Below are 20,811 nucleotides of genomic sequence, written 5' to 3'. Positions count from 1 at the left end.
CTTAATTTTTTTTTGTTTTCCTAAAACCAAAAAAAAAAAAAAAAAAACAAAACACCCAAACATGCTCTTGGTTTTTTTTTTGACTCTTGCCACCACCAAAATAAATTAAAAGCATAAGGTCATGGATTAAGTGAAACTACTGTCATGCAACGCTTACTTCAACACTAAATTTATTCTGCATATCACTTTAAAGTAAGGAGGTAAATCATGACTGATAAAGTAAAATAAAATGCTTTTTTTTGGTTTTGCTGTTTTTGCAGCTGAATCTATAGCTGAATTTAAACTGAAACATTCAAGAAGTCTGCAAGTTAAGCAATGCAAGGAGGCAGAGCTGTGAGAATCTAACATCAGCAGGCCCTATGCAGTGCTATATGTACAGAAAGGAACACCACAAGTGCACATGGGAGCCACTGTCCTAGATACATTATTTGCACTTACGCTTTCCGAAGTAGTCATATTAGTTTTAAAAATAAAAATTGTAAAGCCTTGCAGTAACATACATAAGGCACTTGTGTTGACTGCATGTATTTGCATTGGTAAAACTTCAATAACAGCCAAATTTTTAGTAAACACTTTTTTTTTTCTCCTAATAAGAATGCAAATATTTTGGACTTGGCAAAGAAACCTATCAAATTAATTAGTGATGATTCTCAAGTGTTGCTAAGTAGCTGTGATTGAACAGCCAGCTCCACATGATTTAGTATCATTCTAAGAGGGAAAGACTCTAGGCACTACTAGAGAAATACAGTAACAACCCTCTGCTTAGTCCTTCATAAGCAGCAAACATCTATAGCAACAAATCACAGCCCATGGGTACCTCCATCACAGGAGGGAGTCTCTGATGACAATCACACTCCTTTCCCTTTTAATTCGTTAAGGCTAAACTGGGTTCTGATGCTTCCCTTAGTGGACCTTGTTGCTCCTCACCTCTTCTCAGGGCATTATACTGACTCTCCATTTCAGATCTGCAAGTGGAAAAGAAACCTCACTTCTGTTGCCAGAAAACACAAGTTTACAGCCTTCCTCATCTTGATCTGTTCACCAAAGCTTTGAATGCAGTCTCTCACTCACTCTCCTCTCCATTACAGGGCTAGGGATCTTAAGTCTGCAGTGTCTCTGCAGAGGTCCTGCTGACCTGTTTGTCTTGCCTGAAGGCATACAAATCTCACTTCTTCCCACAGTTCCTTCACCTGATAACTCCATGTCCAGGACACACTTCCCCTGGGGAACTCCACTGTGTCCAGCCCCAGGAAGAGGCACTTGCCACTCAGGGCTTGGACAACAGCATACTGTCTCTCTCTTGATTTCCATCTGTGCTGAAACCTCTAACATGCTAAAGGCAGTTGTTCCAGGCAGGGTCACAGACCATGCCTCGTGGTATGTCGTGGTTTAACCACAGTCAGCAGTTAGAACCATGCAGCCATTCGTTCACTCCCCCCAGTTTAAATGGAGGAGAGAATCAGAAGAGCAAAAGTGAGAAAAAACTCATGGGTTGAGATAAAGACGGATTAATACATAGAGCTAAAACTGCACACACAAGCAAAGCAAAGCATGGAATTCATTCACTACTTCCCATCAGCAGGCAGGTGTTCGGCCATCTCCAGGAAAGCAGGGCTCCATCACACATAACAGGTACTTGAGAAGACAAACATCATCAGTCTGAACATGCCCCCTTTCCTTCTTCTTCTCCCAGCTTTATATACTGAACATGGTGTCATATGGTATGGAATATCCCTTTGGCCATTTGGGGTCAGCTGTCACAGCTGTGTCCCCCCCCGCCAACTTCTTGTGGTCCCCCAGCCTGCTCGCTGGCACAGCGGTGTGAGAAGATGACCTTAACTGCCTAGCAACGACTAAAATCATGATTGTGCTATCAACGCTATTTCTCAACCCAAATCCAAAACAGCACTGCACCAGCTGCTAGTAAAAAAAGTTAATTTTATCCCAACTGAAGTCACGACAGCATGTCAACTTTTTATCCATTGCCAGACAAATCAGGGATTTATGGACAAGGAATATGGTTATAAACAAGCAAGCTTTATAAGACTTACAAGCATGGGAAGCTTTATGGGTTAAAACAATAAGAAATCAGAAAATAATACAGATTAATCATTACAAAAGGCTTCCTCAACTACTAACATGAAAGTTAATATGAAGCCAACTGTATTTTCATCTGGCTAGTTAAGCAATACTCTCTACATGAACATTAGTTGTACTTTCCACAGGTATTTTATTTGATTTGGAAAATGAAATGAGAGAATGGGACCATGAGACATTCATTTAAAAAATTATCTTGAAAAACTTGTTAATGTGATGCTTTCCAGAAAGGAGGACAGTAAAATTCAGTCTGTCAGCTCATAGTAACAAGTGAAGTTTTGGGGTTTTTGACTCTGGAAACAGGGGGGTAAATATGTTACAAGGGCCTGGATGATGTTCTAATTTCATAAACAGGAAGACTAAATTATTCCTAGCTTCAAATTAAAGTTTGAAGCCCATATAAAGGAACGTTAATTTGCAATTATACAGAATAAAGGTATATTGACTTTGTTTTCAGAAGGTAATAAAGTAATTCTGTGATCACAGTTCTTAGCCACAAGGGAGAAAGTTTTAATTTTTGATACACATGAGTCAGTTCATGTTTCAAAGGAAAACAATGTCAACAAAATATTCTCAATAAGACTGACTAGACAAGAAATAAAAAGAGAAAATAAATTATTATTTCTTTAAATTTATTTTTTTTTAAAGTTAATCCTGAGGACACTACTTCACCAATACATTTCTAAGGCAATATAGGGCTTAAGAATAAAAAAAATAATCAGAAACCAATCTTTTTTTTTACTGCTATTGTCTCGATTATTTTCTTAAAAAGGAAGAAAACTAGAATTAAATGCTGAAAATTTTGTTGAAAGATATTACTACTGAACATTAGGTAGATTCTTGGGAACTCTTATATTTCACCTTTACCAAGATATTTGCTACATAAAAAAAACCCATAGTATGCTCAAGTGCCTAAATGTATCATTCACTATATCGTTACCAGCATTCAGTCAAGACAAGGTTTTATTTTTTCTGGGTTTTGGAAGATGAAAGATGACATAGATAAGAAAAACTCACTTTATAAACCACTTTGAAATTTGGATATGTTATATGCTGTTTTTCCCTCCAAAACACACCTATAACATATCCTGTTTTTCTAAATGATTCATTCCGTGCCAGAGAGAGAGTAACCACTGCTTCATTCTTCAGACATTTTGAACCATTAACAGACAACCACTTAAGAACATTAATTTAAAAATTGCATACTTTGATGCTGCATTGACTTTGTTTCTGGTTCTAAATCCCAAGTGCAATTAATTTTAAGAAATATCAAGAGAACCTATATTTTCTTGAGGATTTCTACATTCCTGAGTCAGACTGTTTACTCTTTCTTCTTCCTTGGTCTGAAGCTGTACTAGGGGCTGCCACATAGTTGGTATTTTGACAACCAAGTTGTTCTTCCATTGTATAAAACACCTTGAATTACAAATTTGTCCCAAAGTGAAATATCTATGTTTTTAAAATATGTTATATATAAAATAATATATATAAGAGACAATATATAAGATAAATACATAAATATAATATATAAATAAATAAAATATAAAATATATATAAAATATATGGTGCCCATGTTCCTAAAAAAATTACATTATTTACTCTTGTATAAACTACCAGAAACATTGCTATAAGTTTATATAGTGTAATGGCTATTTCATAGCAAAAGTCACAAAATTAGGTCCTAATGTAACAACAGTGAAGTGTTGAATAAGAAACCAGTAAAACTTTTAATACATAAACAATCACTTAGCTATTGTACCTCAAGGATAGGGCTCCAGTTGAGAACTGATGAACTCATGAATACCATCCCATTCCTTGAAACTGTTGCTGGAGAAGCGTTATCAATATTATGAGGTTCAAAGACTATCTTGCAATTTGGTGCCATAGGTATCCGGTCTCCATTTGCTAGTGTTAGAGTTTTGTTATCATCCAGGACAGAATTAAGGTTCTCAATCCAAATTGCATCAACTGGACCATCAAGAACTATCCAGATGTGGTCACCTATAACCCAAAATAACACATAAAAATGCCTATGGAGGAAGTTTTAGTCTCTTTCAAAGACCAGTTTCTTCTCGCTGCAAATGAATTTTGAACTAATTCTGAATTAATGCACACAGCTACAATCTCAGCTTTTAATACAGTTACCATTTCCATCACTCAATTTCAATTAAGTACTTCGTTTTGTCACCTATTGATAATAATTATCCATTGCTCAATATATAAAGGGTCATCAGCATAAGTCATCAGTTTGTATAGATCTATTTAAGAACCACCATTCACTTGTTTCCAGAGAGTTTGTGTAAATGTAGTAAGATTAAATGAAAGGCACACTTGAAAAATCACTCTCTCAAATAGTATGCTCACTTTCATAAGTAAAAGAGGTCCATTACGGGAAGATTCTTGTTGTTCATCTCCTGCTTGTAAACTTGATCCAGCTCCCTTTAAAGTTTTTCCAGCTCTTTCCATTTAGTAACAGAAATCTATCTTAGTCTGTCTCTGTTTCCCAGGAGGGTCCGGGTCTGTCCTGCTCACCTCACTTGGGTACTGAGCAACAGGCCTTGACTGAAAAGGGATCCCCCCTTGGCTGCTGGTTCCCTGTCCCTTAGAGAGTAGCTAGCCCTCGGGTGCATTGCTAGGTAGCCCTTTAGTCAGAGATGGACCTGCTCTCATCTGCCTTCAGAGCGAGTCCTTACTATCCAGGCTTTGGTGGCTTCGTGCGTTGCTAGGTATGAATGAAGGTGGTCCTGGATGACAAACTTTCTCACCTCTAAGACAAATAGTTTTATATTTAGATGCCTTTTATTGCTACAGTGCAGGCATCTCAGGCATGAGATGCTCTGGAGTTCACTTCATAAAGGGTCATTACACAAGTGTTGCAAACAGCAAATATGAGGAACTCATAAGAGTGTGCTAATTTGTATTTCATGTTGAGGGGAAAAACAGAAAAATCAACAGTTAATGCTATGCTACATTCTCAAGCATGCTACATTTCTAGATTTGAAAAAAAAAAAAATTAAATCAAAAAGTATTTTCTATTTTAAAAGTATCTGTATCCTTAAAGACTAAGATTTTTTGCATGAAAATTAACAGTACAAGAAAAATGTTAGGATTTGTTTTCCTTTAGTCCTTAAGGCCTAATGATAAGTTCACATACTAGCATTCAGACAAAGCAAGGAAGAACCAATCTAGCATCAAACCATCAAGGCCTCTCCTTTAGTTAATATAGCAGTCTAAGAATATAAGCCAGCATTATTTTAGGCAGAAATTGGTTGCCTAAAGAGAATTATCTAGTGCAATTTGAGATGGACTATGCAAGGCGCAAGGCTAGCACATATGACACAAAGGAGATTCACACCCTTCTAACATGGCAGCTGGAGACCAGGTAGAAATCCTGACAGCACCAAAGTTTTTTATCATACCAGTGCTGGGGGAGCTGACTCTTACCTTCCACTTTTCTTCCATACAAAGGCCAATAATTGAAAGAGAGGGCTCAGCAAATTCAGTGAAACAGTATTTGCTATAGTACACAGTTTGAACACAAAGCATTTTGAACAGAGACCATACGATAGACAGAAGTTCTTGTAGCGATATTCCAAAGCTTCCATGTAAGTAACAAAAAAAACAAACCAGCAGAAAAAACAACCAGCAGAAAAAACAGAGTCTGCTAATGTACTTTTTAGACAGATTCCCTGCAACTTCCTTTATTTTGGAGGGATTTTTTTTTTATTATACCTTTCTTGGCTCTTAAAGTTTTTCTCCAGAGTGTTGAAAATATTCCATCTGTCCAATCATTTGTTGCCACATCGAGACGACCAAACATTTGCGCAGCAGTTATAGCTTTAGGATTCATTCTCATTTCACGATGTGGCTGTCCACAATCTACGAAAGGCAGATCATCAGTTAGTTTTGATATTTCTTTTCAACAGCCAGACAATTTTGACAAATCCAAAATGATTACGCCTAAATGTATGGTTTAATATGCATGCGCCATTTTAAGAAGTTGTTAAGAAGTCCTTGGTAAACTTCTCTCTTGCTATACATCAATATTTGTTAATTGGAGCCACTAAAATCTAATTTAGAACAAAGTTCTGAAACTTTTGAAAGTACAATTCACATTTCATAGTGTCATGGCTTAGGCCGAATTGGCCACTAAGGCAGAATGACAGATGGCCTCCCCTACCTCTCTTCCAAGAGAGGCAGATGAGAGAGTGAAATAGACTTATGAGTTTAGAAGAAACTAAACTACTTTAATGAAATATTCATAATAAGATAAAAAGAAAATAATGCAACATATACAAAACCCTATCAAGCTCCCAGGATGACAATCACATCACCAGCTAGCACTGGGGAAGTCCCAGATTGGACTCAGTGACAGGTGGGAGCTGGATTCCGGATCTGGATTCAGGATTGGGATCAAAAGCAGATGGACATACAGAGTCCTCCTCGGACCTCGGCCATTGAAGAAAAAGAAGGCTGACCCTTTGATCCCTCAGCTTTTACACTGAGCATGAGGCAGATGGGACGGAATACCCTGTTGGTCAGGTTTGGGTCACTTGTCCTGTCCGCTCCTCCCCACAGGTGGGATCCCTCTACACTTTTCCGCTTCCGACCCTCCAGCGGGGCAAATAACAGAGTTATCTGCCCTTGGGTGTTATAGCAATAAGTATAAGCAGGAGCCCCTCTTCATACCATTCCTTGGCATCAACTATAAACATGGGTCTTATCACTCTGAGAGCAAACACTTTCTGCACAATATGCTGTTATTTTCAGTAGTTAGAAGAGTCTCAGCTAAAAGGTGAAGTTACTGAACAGAAAATTCATTCTGCTTTACCTCAAACCAGGACACATAGATTCATTGAGAACAGAAGAGCAGCATGACAAAATTTATTTAAGGCTTAGTTTAATATTTTGAAGGCTTATAAAAGAATAGAGACTTAAAGCCTTTGGTTTGGATGCACTTTTTTAAAACCCAATGACTAAATACTAGAGAGATGGCTCTACATGATTGATTGTTTTTTGGTTTTCACCATTGTCCACTTGTATACACCTTGGAACAGGCAAAGTATATGATATTGGCATATCCCTGTGAAGTCTCTTAGGCAGCTAAATTCTATCTAGCCATACCATGATCTTATAACCTTTATATTTTCCTCATTAACATCAATTTAAAAACTCCTATGCCAGACATCTTTAGAAAAGCCAATATTAATATTTAATTAGGAGCCAGTAATAAGATGCTGAAAGAAAGAACTAAAAAGATGGTTTATCTTAAAATCTTAATTATAATCAGAGTTTACTAACATGTAAGATAGAAACCTGGCAAATCGTGTAGTTTTACATTTCATGAGTTTATGCCAGAAGCTCAGCTTGAAAAAAAGCATTGCAGTGGCTTTATCTTGGTAATTAGTTCACGTCTCAGTGCTACAGAAACATAGGAAAGTAGTGTAATGCAACTATGTGTTCTTTCTGGGCTTTTTTCCTAAATAGAACAGTCATTTACAATGCAATGTAGAGCTTACGGTGTTTCTTAAGCACACAAATGTATTGCATAGATGAGAGACTGGCCAAACCATTTTTCACAGAAACTATCCATTTCTCGAAAACTGTATTGCCTACTGAATCTGTGAAATGGGGTAACACAAGCTTACCTCAAAAGAGATGTTTTTTTCTCCCGCAGCTGTGAGCTTTTAGTTTAATATGATCAAACAGAAGTTCTTCCACTAATATTTTTATTTAGAAATACAGGGGACAAAAAACACACACTCCTCAAGCACCCAGCCAGGACACAAAATGAATACCCTTGAAGACTTTGTCACTGCCTAAACCAGGAACTATCTCCTAGCAGCAACAAATGATAGAAGTAGTTATTTTATACTGCAGATAAAGACCCTGCCTTGTTAATTGTGTTCAAAAAGGACTAAATACTTATGATTAGGGGACCGTTTCAGCATTACCTCAGCCAAACCTGGGAGACTTTTGTCTACCTTGTCCAAGCCGACTACCCAGACAGTATTCCTCCTTCTCAATGTTTCTAGAATAAGAACTTCTAAGTATCATAATATGGAAAACAGGATATATATTATATTCTATGGCTTTGAACGACAGACAGTTTTGAGCTTTTAAAACATACTACTACAATAATTAGTACTACAACACACAAACTGATTCTTCCAGTAATTTATTCTCACTGTGAAGTAATTGAGGCTTTCTATGAAGAAACAATGTGGTTGAAAGTTTACAACATAACAGTTTACAATATAAATACTCACATACCTGTCATGGCTTTCATCAAAGTGTGGATGCAAACAGTTTTTCCTGCACCACTAGGCCCTAGCGTCATCAATCCATGCCTTACTCTTTGGGTTTCAAAAAGTTGGATAACCTTCAGTTTCCAAGGAGGATGACAAACAAGTCCAGCTTCCTCCACCTGCATGTAGTGACAGAAAACCAGATTACTACTATTTTAGTTCACTATTTTGATGATTTAAAAAAAAAAAATATCTATCTTTCGCAGAAGACTACACTCTTTGTCAAGTTTTTGTGTATATTAAAAACTGTTTGCAAAAAGAATTGATATTTGGTATTCAAATATGTATTCAGAAAAACAACGGTGTTTTCACTTTCCAGTTACCTTTTTATGATGATGATGGCGACTTGTGTTTCTATATGCTTACAAATAGCCAAAATTTTTTCTGTAAAACATTTTGTTAAATATTTCTTAGTGTACAGACAGCCCTTTGAGTAACTTATTAATATCATCCTTCTAAGAAAAGACATGATATTTTAGAATCAAGTATCATATGGTTGTTTACTACTTTTTACCAGTTCCAAGCTTAAAGAAGTTATCTCGCTATAATGGTACGCTGTTCCCTGTGAAAGTGACTCAGCTGGAAGTGAACAAGATTTTAGCCAGCAGAGAAAAGCTAGAGACTATTTCCTAAGAATTCATAGCACGCTATATGTTATTGACTGTCAAAAAAATTTCAAAAAACTCAAGGTCATGTTATAAAAGTGAAGCTCTCAAAATAACAATTATATTTTAATTCAAGTATAATTTCTGGTTTTAAATTATGTTCCACAAAAAATCTCAGAAAATACTATTAGTAAAAAGAGGACTAACTTTTTACTGACAAGATAAAACTCAGCTTTTACAATTACTGTCATGTACTCAGTCAGAACCATGGAACTGGCACCATTACTAGCTATGTTACTCGCATATCGAAGCTCACGTCAGTTCAACTTATTTATCTCACTCTGCAAGGAAGCCAAGAACAGAAGGCAGCACAAGATGAATTCATCAACAGCAACTGTGAAGTATATGCTGCCACCAACTCTTCATCACCATGAAGAACACAACTGCTGAAGCAATGGAGTTTGCAAATCACAACAAAGACAACAGATGCACTATTCTCATGGATACATAATAAAATTCTGTTATCATTTACATCTTAACAGTTCTCGCAGTTGACACCAAACGAGTCAAGCTGCCTTTCTTTCCAGTATGGAATATAGCCTTCTGACTGATTTCCAGAGTCCACATATATACAGTAACGTATCCAAAATCTAATGATACACTGACAGAATATATCTGAACTGATTTCACATGAAACAAGATGGTCATGTTAGCTATTCCTTCACCCTAATCCAATGCCATCAGTGGAGACTTATCTTTTCTTTACAATTTCTAACACTCTGTAATAATCTTGCAAACTAGATATTTTCCTTATCAGAAAAGAAGTATGTGCACCAGCAGACTTGACGTGTTCTCACCAGATCCTCTGTTAACAGCTGTATGTATGTACTGGATCTGGTTGGGATGGAATTAATTTTCTTCATAGTAGTGTGTATGGTCCTGTGTTTTAGATTTGTGATGAAAATAGTGTTAATAACACATCAGTGTTTTGGCTGTTACTGAACTATGCTTGAACCGCATCAAGGCCTTTTGACGTCAGTTCAACTTATTTATCTCACTCTGCAAGGAAGCCAAGAACAGAAGGCAGCACAAGATGAATTCATCAACAGCAACTGTGAAGTATATGCTGCCACCAACTCTTCATCACCATGAAGAACACAACTGCTGAAGCAATGGAGTTTGCAAATCACAACAAAGACAACAGATGCACTATTCTCATGGATACATAATAAAATTCTGTTATCATTTACATCTTAACAGTTCTCGCAGTTGACACCAAACGAGTCAAGCTGCCTTTCTTTCCAGTATGGAATATAGCCTTCTGACTGATTTCCAGAGTCCACATATATACAGTAACGTATCCAAAATCTAATGATACACTGACAGAATATATCTGAACTGATTTCACATGAAACAAGATGGTCATGTTAGCTATTCCTTCACCCTAATCCAATGCCATCAGTGGAGACATCTTTTCTTTACAATTTCTAACACTCTGTAATAATCTTGCAAACTAGATATTTTCCTTATCAGAAAAGAAGTATGTGCACCAGCAGACTTGACGTGTTCTCACCAGATCCTCTGTTAACAGTTGTATGTATGTACTGGATCTGGTTGGGATGGAATTAATTTTCTTCATAGTAGTGTGTATGGTCCTGTGTTTTAGATTTGTGATGAAAATAGTGTTAATAACACATCAGTGTTTTGGCTGTTACTGAACTATGCTTGAACCGCATCAAGGCCTTTTGGCTGTTACTGAACTATGCTTGAACCGCGTCAAGGCCTTCTCCGTTTCTCTCACTGTCCCAGTAGGCTGCATGTGGGCGGGAGATTGGGAGGCAACACAGCTGGGACAGCTGACTCTGACTGCCCAAACGGATACTCCATACCACATAACATCATGATCAGCACTAAAAGTGGGGGGAAGTTTCTCCAAATAGCCACTGCTCAGAGACTGGCTGGGGATCAGTCTGCTGGTGGTGAACGATTGCTTTTGCATCACTTGTTTCTTTTTCTTTTTTTTTTTTTCTTCATTTAAACTGTCTCAATCGAGACCCATGAGCTTTTTTTTCTTCTTATCCCCTTCCAAATGTCTCCCTTAACCCACTGGGGGAAAGTGAGCAAGTGACTTGGTGTTGGCATAGCTGCCAGCTGGGGTCAACCTGCCACAACATATAAACATAGAAAAACATTTTAATTTAAGTAATGACTATATCTTCATTGTGATATTTTCCCAACAACTCCTGCCTCCCTTCCCTAATAAAAATAGTTCTCCTGAACTCACAGAATCACAGAATGGTTAGGGTTGGAAGGGACCTCTGGAGATCATCTAGTCCAACCCCCCTGCCAGAGCAGGGTCACCTACAGCACGTTGCACAGGACAGCGTCCAGGCGGGTTTTGAATGTCTCCAGAGTGGGAGACTCCACCACCTCTCTGGGCAGCCTGTTCCAGTGCTCCGCTACCCTCAAAGTAAAGAAGTTCCTTCTCATGTTAAGATGGAACTTCCTATGTTCAAGTTTATGCCCATTACCCCTCGTCCTATCACTGGGCACCACTGAAAAAAGACTGCTCCCATCCCCCTGGCATCCTCCCGTTAAGTATTTGTAAGTATTAATAAGATCCCCCCTCAATCTTCTTTTCTCTAGACTAAAGAGACCCAAGTCCCTCAGCCTTTCTCCATATGAGAGATGTTCCAATCCCCTAATCATCTTCGTTGCCCCTTGCTGGACCCTCTCCAGCAGTTCCCTGTCCTTCTTGAACTGGGGAGCCCAGAACTGGATGCAGTACTCCAGATGCGGCCTCACCAGGGCAGAGTAGAGGGGGAGGATGACCTCCCTCGACCTGCTGGCCACACTCTTCTTGATGCACCCCAAGATGCCATTCGCCTTCTTGGCCGCCAGGGCACATTGCTCGATTCTGTCAAAAACTGTTTTCATTATACTGAGCCATTATAGCTCGAAACCCAGCAAAGAGCTCCATTCAATAAAACTTTGATTCATTTCCAAGACAAACGAGACATCTTACCATTTCTGTTTTCTCCAGATTTTAAGTCTTAGCAATATGAGAAAAATACACCAAAATAAGCTAACAAAATTTCCAAACACTGTCATAGCACAAAAAAAGCACCATGAGATCCCTTGGTCTGAATTTTTGATAAATTTTGTTTCACATAAGATAATCACAATGCCTAAAGCTCTTCAAAGTTTCCAACACTCTTTACTTGTATCTAATGATATTAAATATCAGTAAATGAAAAGTTATATACTTCAGAAAAAGTCATATTCTTCAGAAATACACTACTGATTTTCATTTTTTTTTCCATGTTGGGGTTTTTTGAGGGTTTTTTTTTATTTATTTATTTCTCTGTTTAACTATTAGATAATTACCTGAGGAATTATCAAAATTCTGGGGGAAAGTTTAACAGAGGTGATCATTTAAGTGTACATACTTCATTAACCTTCTATATGGTGCTGATGTTCTTAAGTTGGCCTTATTGAAATGTTCCAAAAGTTCCAAAAGATTCTGAGTGTTAGACTTTATGCAAATATTAAATCCTGGGTCACATAAGGCAAGCGAATATACATGCATTTTTCAAACCGGTCACCACAAACGACTCACAAGAAAACCACAGAACACCACAATCACAATTCAGTGACATCTTTAAGAATAAGGTTAATAACAATATGCCAATGATAAAGATTTATGAAAAAGCTTATTCTTCCTCTAAAGAGTAAAACACATTATTACCAGCTGGGGAGATTCAACACCAATAATTTTCTTAGCTGTCACATCATGATAATTATGCCACAGCAGCACAGATCAAGAGAAACATTACCTGTTTGTCAATGGCAGCTTCCAGTTCAGGATAGCCTATTTTATCAAGCTTGATATCTGGAAACAGATCTTCAATTAGACTCAGGAATAAGGGTTCATCTTCATCAATCTAGTGAAAATCAGAGGGGAAAAAACTCACAGATTAAAACCTATTTTATATATTCTGTCATCTTAAAAAACAATTCCTAAGTCTTGTAGAGCTAAAGCAATATTTGAAATCATAAGGAGCCATGTATGGTAGCCTTCTAGGTGCTAAACTCTCTAGAAGGACACAGCAGGAGACCGTGTGATGCTTCCAATAATCAAAAGTTATTAAAAATAAACCACTAACATACAGACCAAATTTGTTGAAGTAGATTTTAGCAATAACATTTAGACGAATAGTGAATTATTTGTCTAAGGTGTTAAAAAAACACAACAAAGCAGATGAAGTACCACAGCAACACAAGAGCTTTGGTTAGCTATTTAAGACCGGTGAGATGGTACTTATTACTACAAATAACAGATTATTTCAAAAGAGTGTTTAAACACTTTAGGTCAAATTTTCTACAGACTTCTATTTGGTCACTTATTTCTATAGGTAGCAGGGGATATCTGTAAAAAAGTTTCTGAACAATTCAAGGTGTTGTAGTTTAACCCAGGTAAGCAGCCAAGCACCACACAACCCCTCACTCATTCCCTCCCCAGTCCCATACAAGGTACTACAAGAAAATTAACTCCATCCCAGCCAAAAGCAGTACCCAAGACCACCCAGAGAATGGAACACATACAAGTTAGCTTCAGTGTAAAGGCCACATTCAATCTTCTGGTGATCACCTTAATAGATTGAAATTGTATTTCCAAAAAAAACCCACATAGCTCTAAAGTGCAATTTAATTAATTTACCAGGCCCTCAGAACTTACCAGTTTAGACAGGTTCATGTCTCTCAGCACACGCATGACAATGGTAGATTCAGTATCTGTGGGATTTGCTCTTTTTGCTGCTCCTAATGTACGTAGCACTGACAATATATTCCGCAAGCCAAAATCATAATGCACCTAGAAGACATGCAAAGTTTGGGAAAATCTTCCCCAAGTCAACAGAGGTGAAACAATTCTTATTTACTATTTAAGATATAAGTATGTATGAGAAGTGGTACACGTGGCACAAATGCCTCCTAACATCCAACAACTAGTCTTTGGCTGCATAACTATGGGCGACTTCATTCACCACCTTTGCTACCATCTGCTAAACTGTAAAGTGTGACAGAAAAAAGAAATGTAATCACGAGTCCTTGAACAAAGACAAAGTTCCCAAGGACTATTAAGAAATAAACTAGCAGTATGATTGTGAATTCTCTGTGGACCTTGGAAACTGACTTTATTTGAGAAAGATCTAAACAAGCACAGGCAGCACAAACCAAATGCTTCTCAGTTCACTCTATAAGACCAGCTAATACATAAGCCCTTTTTTTGCATTAATCATCACCATTTATTAAAGCTAAATCTTAATAATAAACAATGTTCTGAATGACAGTCCCGTTCTTGTACAGATAACCTCTAGCAAGACTTAATCCTCCAGGACTGATGAGGGTTGCACTACGAAACTGCAAGAGTCATTGAGCTTACCTAGTGAACATGAACTTTTCCATTTTCTTCACACAGATAATAATAATTTGTAACATCATATATAGTTTTTCCCTAAGATAATTATTCCTCACAAGAAAATAATCACCTGCTTTGACAGCTGTTCTTCACACAACTTGTACAGTGTAAAGAATTTCCTTGCCAATACAACATTAGCAATGAAACCACAACTAGCCAATTTGACGCGAATTATGATTTGACGATCAGGAACCATCATAGCCACTGAACGGAAGTTGATCTTCAGGTTTTCAGGAAGTTCTTGTCGTCCAGCATATCCTGGATTCTGGAGAGAAGAACAGGTTTTGGAGTTGACTGCACCTTGCACAAACTGAAGAATCAGCAAAGGAACATGTAATCTGGTTAGACAAATATAGCTTTTGGCTTTAAATCACATGGAAAAATGAATTGCCAGGCAAATTTACCACCATATCTCTACAGGATTTTAGCCTCTCTTACATCTGTGAGGTATGAAAAATGTTCCACTTCAAATCTGTATTTGTCTTATAGGTCCTGTTTTTATTGCCTGCTTCTACCTATATCTCTATGGTCATTTTTCTGTACTTGTAGCAAAAAGCATACTTTGGGAACCAAAATGTAACATGCAGAAGTAATATGACATTGAGATAACAATTTTCATTTACAGTCCTGGCTGCATTTGTTAATTGCATATGCTTGGTATCATTGAAACAAGACCCTGTAAACTGTCTTTTTAGTAATGCTCAATGTTCACAAATTATCAGTGAGTTCTAAGAGCTGAGTGACGTAAGAGTTAGCAAGTACATTTAACATACCGAGTTAGAAGTGATTATTGTACAATCATCACTGGCATATTAGAAACCTACTGAATACCTACCATAGTAAGAAAGATGCCAAATTCTGGGTTCATTTCCACATTATCTCCATCAGTAAAAATAAAGCTTTTTTTATGTTCCTTCTTACATGTCAACACAATTGCAATTTGCTGTGCAGCTACTGATAGTACTGGTAAATCAATACGATTGAATTCATCAAAGCAACCCCAGGAGCCAGACTGAGCAAGACCTTCAAAGACAAAAGCAACTGAGCATCTGACCATTATGTTGTTAACCTTTTTTCTGGTGCAATGTATGAGCCAAAAATCAGGTTAATCTACCTTAGGAAAAAAAAAAAAGAATAATTTTGGAAGGCTGGGAAAGGGACAATGAGAATGTAATTCCTTTTCAAGCAAGAATGCACAAAGTTTCAAAAGTCCTCAAGCTTTTCTAGGATACTACATCCTTTGATTTCTGCTCCTTCTCTCAGCATCTTGAATGTTTCCCTGTTCCTCCCTACCCCCCCTAAAAAAAAATCCATGCAACAAGCCTACGAAAATATTGCACAGATTAAAATCAACAATAAAGTTGCTTTCACCTGGAGAGAAGTTAGGGTTCAGTCTGTGCATTCTTCCTCGGATATTTTGGGAAAAAAAAACCAAATCAAAACAAAAAAATCATTAACATAGTCACTTGCAACAACACAATAGTCAAGGACCTCCACTTGACCTCTAATTCAACATCTGTCATGACTGACAGGTATCAATTTCAAGTGCCTAAAAAAAATGTTGACTGAATCTAACTTCAGTGAGCTGTGCCAACGGTTTTTAACATATATAGCACTATTCATACACTTCCTTCAACTAACAAGAACTTTGATATTTGAAGGAAAGAAAATACTGAAATAAGAATCCAACACATTCCACCAGTTCAGCAATAAATTTAACAGCTTTTTCTTTTTGTACTAGCAGTCGTCCTTGATTATTTTAAGTGTCTTTATGTATCCTTTCATAAACTGTCACATGTTTTCAGACATTTCTATTTCTTGGAGACAGTGTTGCAAATGTGTTACATACATAACAAGGTATTAATTACTTGCATTTATTAAAATGCTGAAAACCACCTGCTGATTACGTGTTGACCTTGTTTTATAAAGATGTTCTCTTAGCATTTGTAACTTTCACATAGTCCATGGAACCATATAATCACAGAATATCCTCAGTTGTAAAGGACTCATGAGGATCATCAAGTCCAGCTCCTGACTCCACACAGGGCTACCTAAAAGTTAAACCGTATGTCTAAGAGTGTTGTCCAAACACTACTTGAACACTGACAGGCTTGCAGCCCTGACTACTTCCGTAGGGATCTTGTTCCAGTGCTTGACCATGCTCTCAATGAGGAACATTTTCCTGATATCCAATCTGAACTCACTTAACCCAGCTTTAAGCCATTTCCTCATGTCCTATCACCAGACACCAGAGATAAGAGATCAGCACCTCCCTCTCCACTCTCCGTCATGAGGAAGTTCTAGACAGCAATGAGGGCACCCTCAGTCTGCTTTTCTCTAACCTAGTATACTCAGCCTTTCCTCATAAGTCATGTCCTCTAGTTCCTTCACTATCTTTGTGGCTCTTCTTTGAACACATTCTGATATTTCTGTATGCTGCGTATATTGTTGACCCCAAAACTGCACACAGTACTTGAGGTGAGGCCACTCCAATGCTGAGTATAGTGGGACAATCACTTCTTTTGACTGGTTAATTATACTGCACTTAATGCACCCCAGGATACAGCTGACCCTTTTGGCCAGCATCTTACCTTTGGTCCACTTCTTACCTTTGAAGATCCTCCCAAGTCCTCGGAAATCCATCTGGTCTGAACAGTTGAAGACCACTACGTATTTTCCAAGGCATCGTCCCATGTCTTTGATGGTTTCAGTTTTTCCAGTTCCTGCAGGTCCCACAGGTGCTCCACCCATGTTCATGCCTAAAGCTTGAGCCAAAGTGATGTAACATCTAAAAGGCAACACGCTATCATCACTTAATGGCCTTGAATGCAGTTTTCTGTATAGCGCCCAAGGAATTACTCGAATGTGTTATATGAGGGAAGTCTGATTTAAGGAGACAAATAAACTGCTGAAATGACATGCCTCTAATTACAATTTAAAACACTAAGAAGGAAAACCCTTCACTCAGCTTCTGATGCAGTAATATTAAGGTTCGTAACCTCATACATAAAGTGGAAGAACAGATAATCCTCAATAATCAACCACCTGAAAGATCACAAGCAGGAAAGAAAGCACATACAGAGATGCTGCCTAATGTAGTTTGGTTAGCTTAGTTCCTGAATTACTTTAAGTGAAGTAGTTCTGAACCACATTATATTGTGGAGTAGAATAATGAAAGACAGCTAACCTTTCCTTTCTCATCCATCTTTAAAATTACAAGGCATCCCATTTTCATAAATGAAACTGCTATGTGTAATGCAATAGAACACCCAGCTAACAATAATATCTAAAGAGAAGCTCTAGAATGTGCTGTATGGAGCAGTTGGAGAAGGAGAGGGAGAGGGAAAAAAGGAAAGGGAAAACAACAAACAAACAAAAGAAAACAACCAACCCAATGCCTTTATTTTGCCAATGATAGCTTATAAAGCATTCTTTGTTGTATTCCAGTTAGGCAGGTAGACTTCTCGGTTAATAGGACTGCAATTCTTTCAACATCCTTCTAGATCAAAGATCTCCAATTATTGCAGCTGAATAATATTGGTTTTGCTGTCTATTCTTCTTAGCTGTTTTCATTAGCTTGCCTGTAAACACTTATTTTTGCCCTGTATCTCTCTCTGCATATTGTATCTGTCGGATGCAGCTGATCCTCAGGTATGCTGGCCTCACATACATGACAATCAAAGTCCCATACATCATATATGTGGGGATCACGCAAGTACGTGGCAGAAATTAAGCTGAAAGTTATTCATATTGCAAGGCACAGAAAGAGAAATACTCATGTATTTCATTTAACATTATTGACTTTGATAAGACTATGAAGGATAAACTCTACAGAGATCTATTTTGCATCCAGTAGGAATGACTAAATTGCTCTTCTAAAAGCCTAGGTTTGACATCAAAGAATAAAGGAATAAAAATCAGTCTTTTCTACCTGTCTGTAAGAGGCGTTATGACAAGTCTGTCAGTACAGCCCAAGAATTCATTCTGGTATGTGAAACCCACATCAGTGATCTTAACCATCATTTTATCAGAGTCTTCATTAAAATAAAATCTACACTGTTTCAGCCACTCAAAATCTGTAGGGCTCTTGATATGCATGCAACACTAAGAAAAGAGGGGGGGAAAAGGCTGTGTTATTCATGGTTAACATTTATTTTTGCATTTATATTATCTTATCTAAGTAGTACTGCAAAGACAGAACTGTAATCACAATGAAAGGCATAAAGAACAACTAGTAGCAAAAGAATAGTGGAGACCCTATCTTGATTTTTACCACAAAAATTGCTAATGTGTTATTGCTGTCCCTGAAACCCATACTAAGGCAAAGGAACTTCAGGCTTTAGATGAGTGTGTCAAAATTCTAAATACAAATGAACAGTCCATAAGCCTCAAACAAAAGTCATTAAGTTCAGTTAACATTAAAACTGCTATTTCTTTTACTCCTCTCTACCATTTTCTTTTTATATATGAGTTCGAAGCACATAACGTGATACTTTCTTTTTTAAAAAGTCATGAGATTTGTATGAAACCACATGCAAATTGGAACAAAGGTATTTCAAGACAGTGTCATGGTGCTATTAGCTAAGAGATTCAATAGAGCTAGAAGTAATTCAAATTTAACAAATTGAATATTAAAACAAGATTTTAAAAGATGCCCCGAAGGTTCTATCTAAAAATTATACTTTACATAAGATATTTATAACTAGAAACAACTGGTTTTACAATGAAAAGATAGGTGCCTACCTATCTTTTCTCAGACAGTTTAATTTCAGAGCCAGATCCAGAGCTTCCTATAGGTAAAATGATATGCTAGTTTTTAAGTTTGAATGATTAAGCAGTAAATGCTTTAATTTTCCTCATTTTAGTATCCTGTGGCAGCGTGAGAAAGTGTGAAGTGAATAAATAAATCCCTATGCAATAATTAGGTATGCTATTGAAATTAGAACAGAGGGGACAGTGGCTTCAACCAACTTCAAAATTTTTTCTGTACTATAACTCTATATTCATTCTATTTACACCTCGAGACTCACAATGTAGTCCAGAGAAAGGACAATTACTTGCAACAAAATGTATGAGGAAAAAGAAGTCTCTAACTGATCATGCAACAGAGGCATCTAAACTAAGTGGCCCAAGACAAAGCATTATAAAATTCTGCTATCGCTTGTGGGGGGGAAAAAAAACACTGAATCTCATAAAGGGAAACTAAGACATGGTTCGAAGCAACATCAGCATTTTTATAACACTCCAGGTCACATAATCATTACAATCCTGAAATTAAACGTTTAGTTTGAGGCACGAGTTCATAGGTATAGTAACACTTTCTTCTAGTCTTTTCACATTGTTTTACATGGAAACCACCTCATAACTCAATGTAAATTTTTCAATACTTACCAGACCATCAAAAATGTCCCTCTGATGCACATGAATAGTGATTAATGTCTCGTATTTAACCCGCTCAACAGGGCTAAGGTCTTTTGTTGTCATATCTATCAGCATATTTAGAAGATCCAGGAAAAACTGGTTCGTCTTTCGCATAATTTTTTTATCATACCTGGCATTAGTCAAAGCTGCTTCTGAGTCTCTTGTCCATATCATTTGGATCCCTAACAACCCAACCTTAGGGAACATAAAAGTATATGCTTCATAATCTTTTCTCATTCACGTAAAATGTACATTCACAGACACAGATAAACTAAAGAAATGGTTCTGCTACTGTTTGTATAAAATTATTTTTCATGCATCTATATAGAGGTCATTCAACCCATGCATTTGTTTTAAGTGTCCCAATTCCATTCATAAACACATAGTTAAATACATACTTCAGTCTTGTAGGTACTGCCTATGGTGCACTGCTGATACAACTGTTCAATATAATTTATGGTATACGTATAAATACTATATAAAATTAATATAGCTTATATATATAATTAATAACTAACCAGAGGCTAATTAATGCTTTAATTTAAAATCTTTTTCCAATAATTCACAAACTCTTTATTCCCTCTCCAACAACATTCCTGATCACAACTGAAGAAGCTTCTACTAAAAAAATAATTTTCCCTCAGCACTACCCTCAACTCCAAATCTTTAGCAATATGCAATGTTTCCCTGAATATATAAACAAACATACAATTTTACTACTTTTCCTTCAGTAGTCACGTATTAAGCTTGTAAAGAAATAGTGCTAACTCCATTGCATTAATTTATTGCGTTCAGCATTATTTTTGAAGAAGAGCTTCAGGGTAAATTTTATTTTGGTTTCAGATACGTAAAGCGTAACTTAAAAAGACCGAGCTGATTAAGATGTCAGTTTTGCAATTAT

At 37.1% G+C, this 20,811-nt stretch overlaps 1 protein-coding gene across 1 annotated transcript in view; it reads right to left on the bottom strand.

Moving 5' to 3' along the window:
• DNAH5 (dynein, axonemal, heavy chain 5) overlaps nt 1–20,811 on the bottom strand; it is a 135,051-nt gene that overhangs the window by 61,340 nt on the left and 52,900 nt on the right. Inside the window, 10 exon segments of the mRNA XM_009883744.1 lie at nt 3,857–4,098; nt 5,830–5,976; nt 8,371–8,524; nt 12,847–12,954; nt 13,749–13,883; nt 14,560–14,754; nt 15,325–15,512; nt 17,099–17,277; nt 18,421–18,593; nt 19,881–20,105. Coding sequence (XP_009882046.1) covers nt 3,857–4,098; nt 5,830–5,976; nt 8,371–8,524; nt 12,847–12,954; nt 13,749–13,883; nt 14,560–14,754; nt 15,325–15,512; nt 17,099–17,277; nt 18,421–18,593; nt 19,881–20,105 — 1,746 coding nt within the window.

The sequence above is a fragment of the Charadrius vociferus genome, unplaced genomic scaffold (genome assembly GCF_000708025.1).
Source record: "Charadrius vociferus isolate BGI_N301 unplaced genomic scaffold, ASM70802v2 scaffold103, whole genome shotgun sequence".
Taxonomy (NCBI): domain Eukaryota; kingdom Metazoa; phylum Chordata; class Aves; order Charadriiformes; family Charadriidae; genus Charadrius; species Charadrius vociferus.
This window is presented reverse-complemented; position numbering and strand designations above follow the sequence as displayed.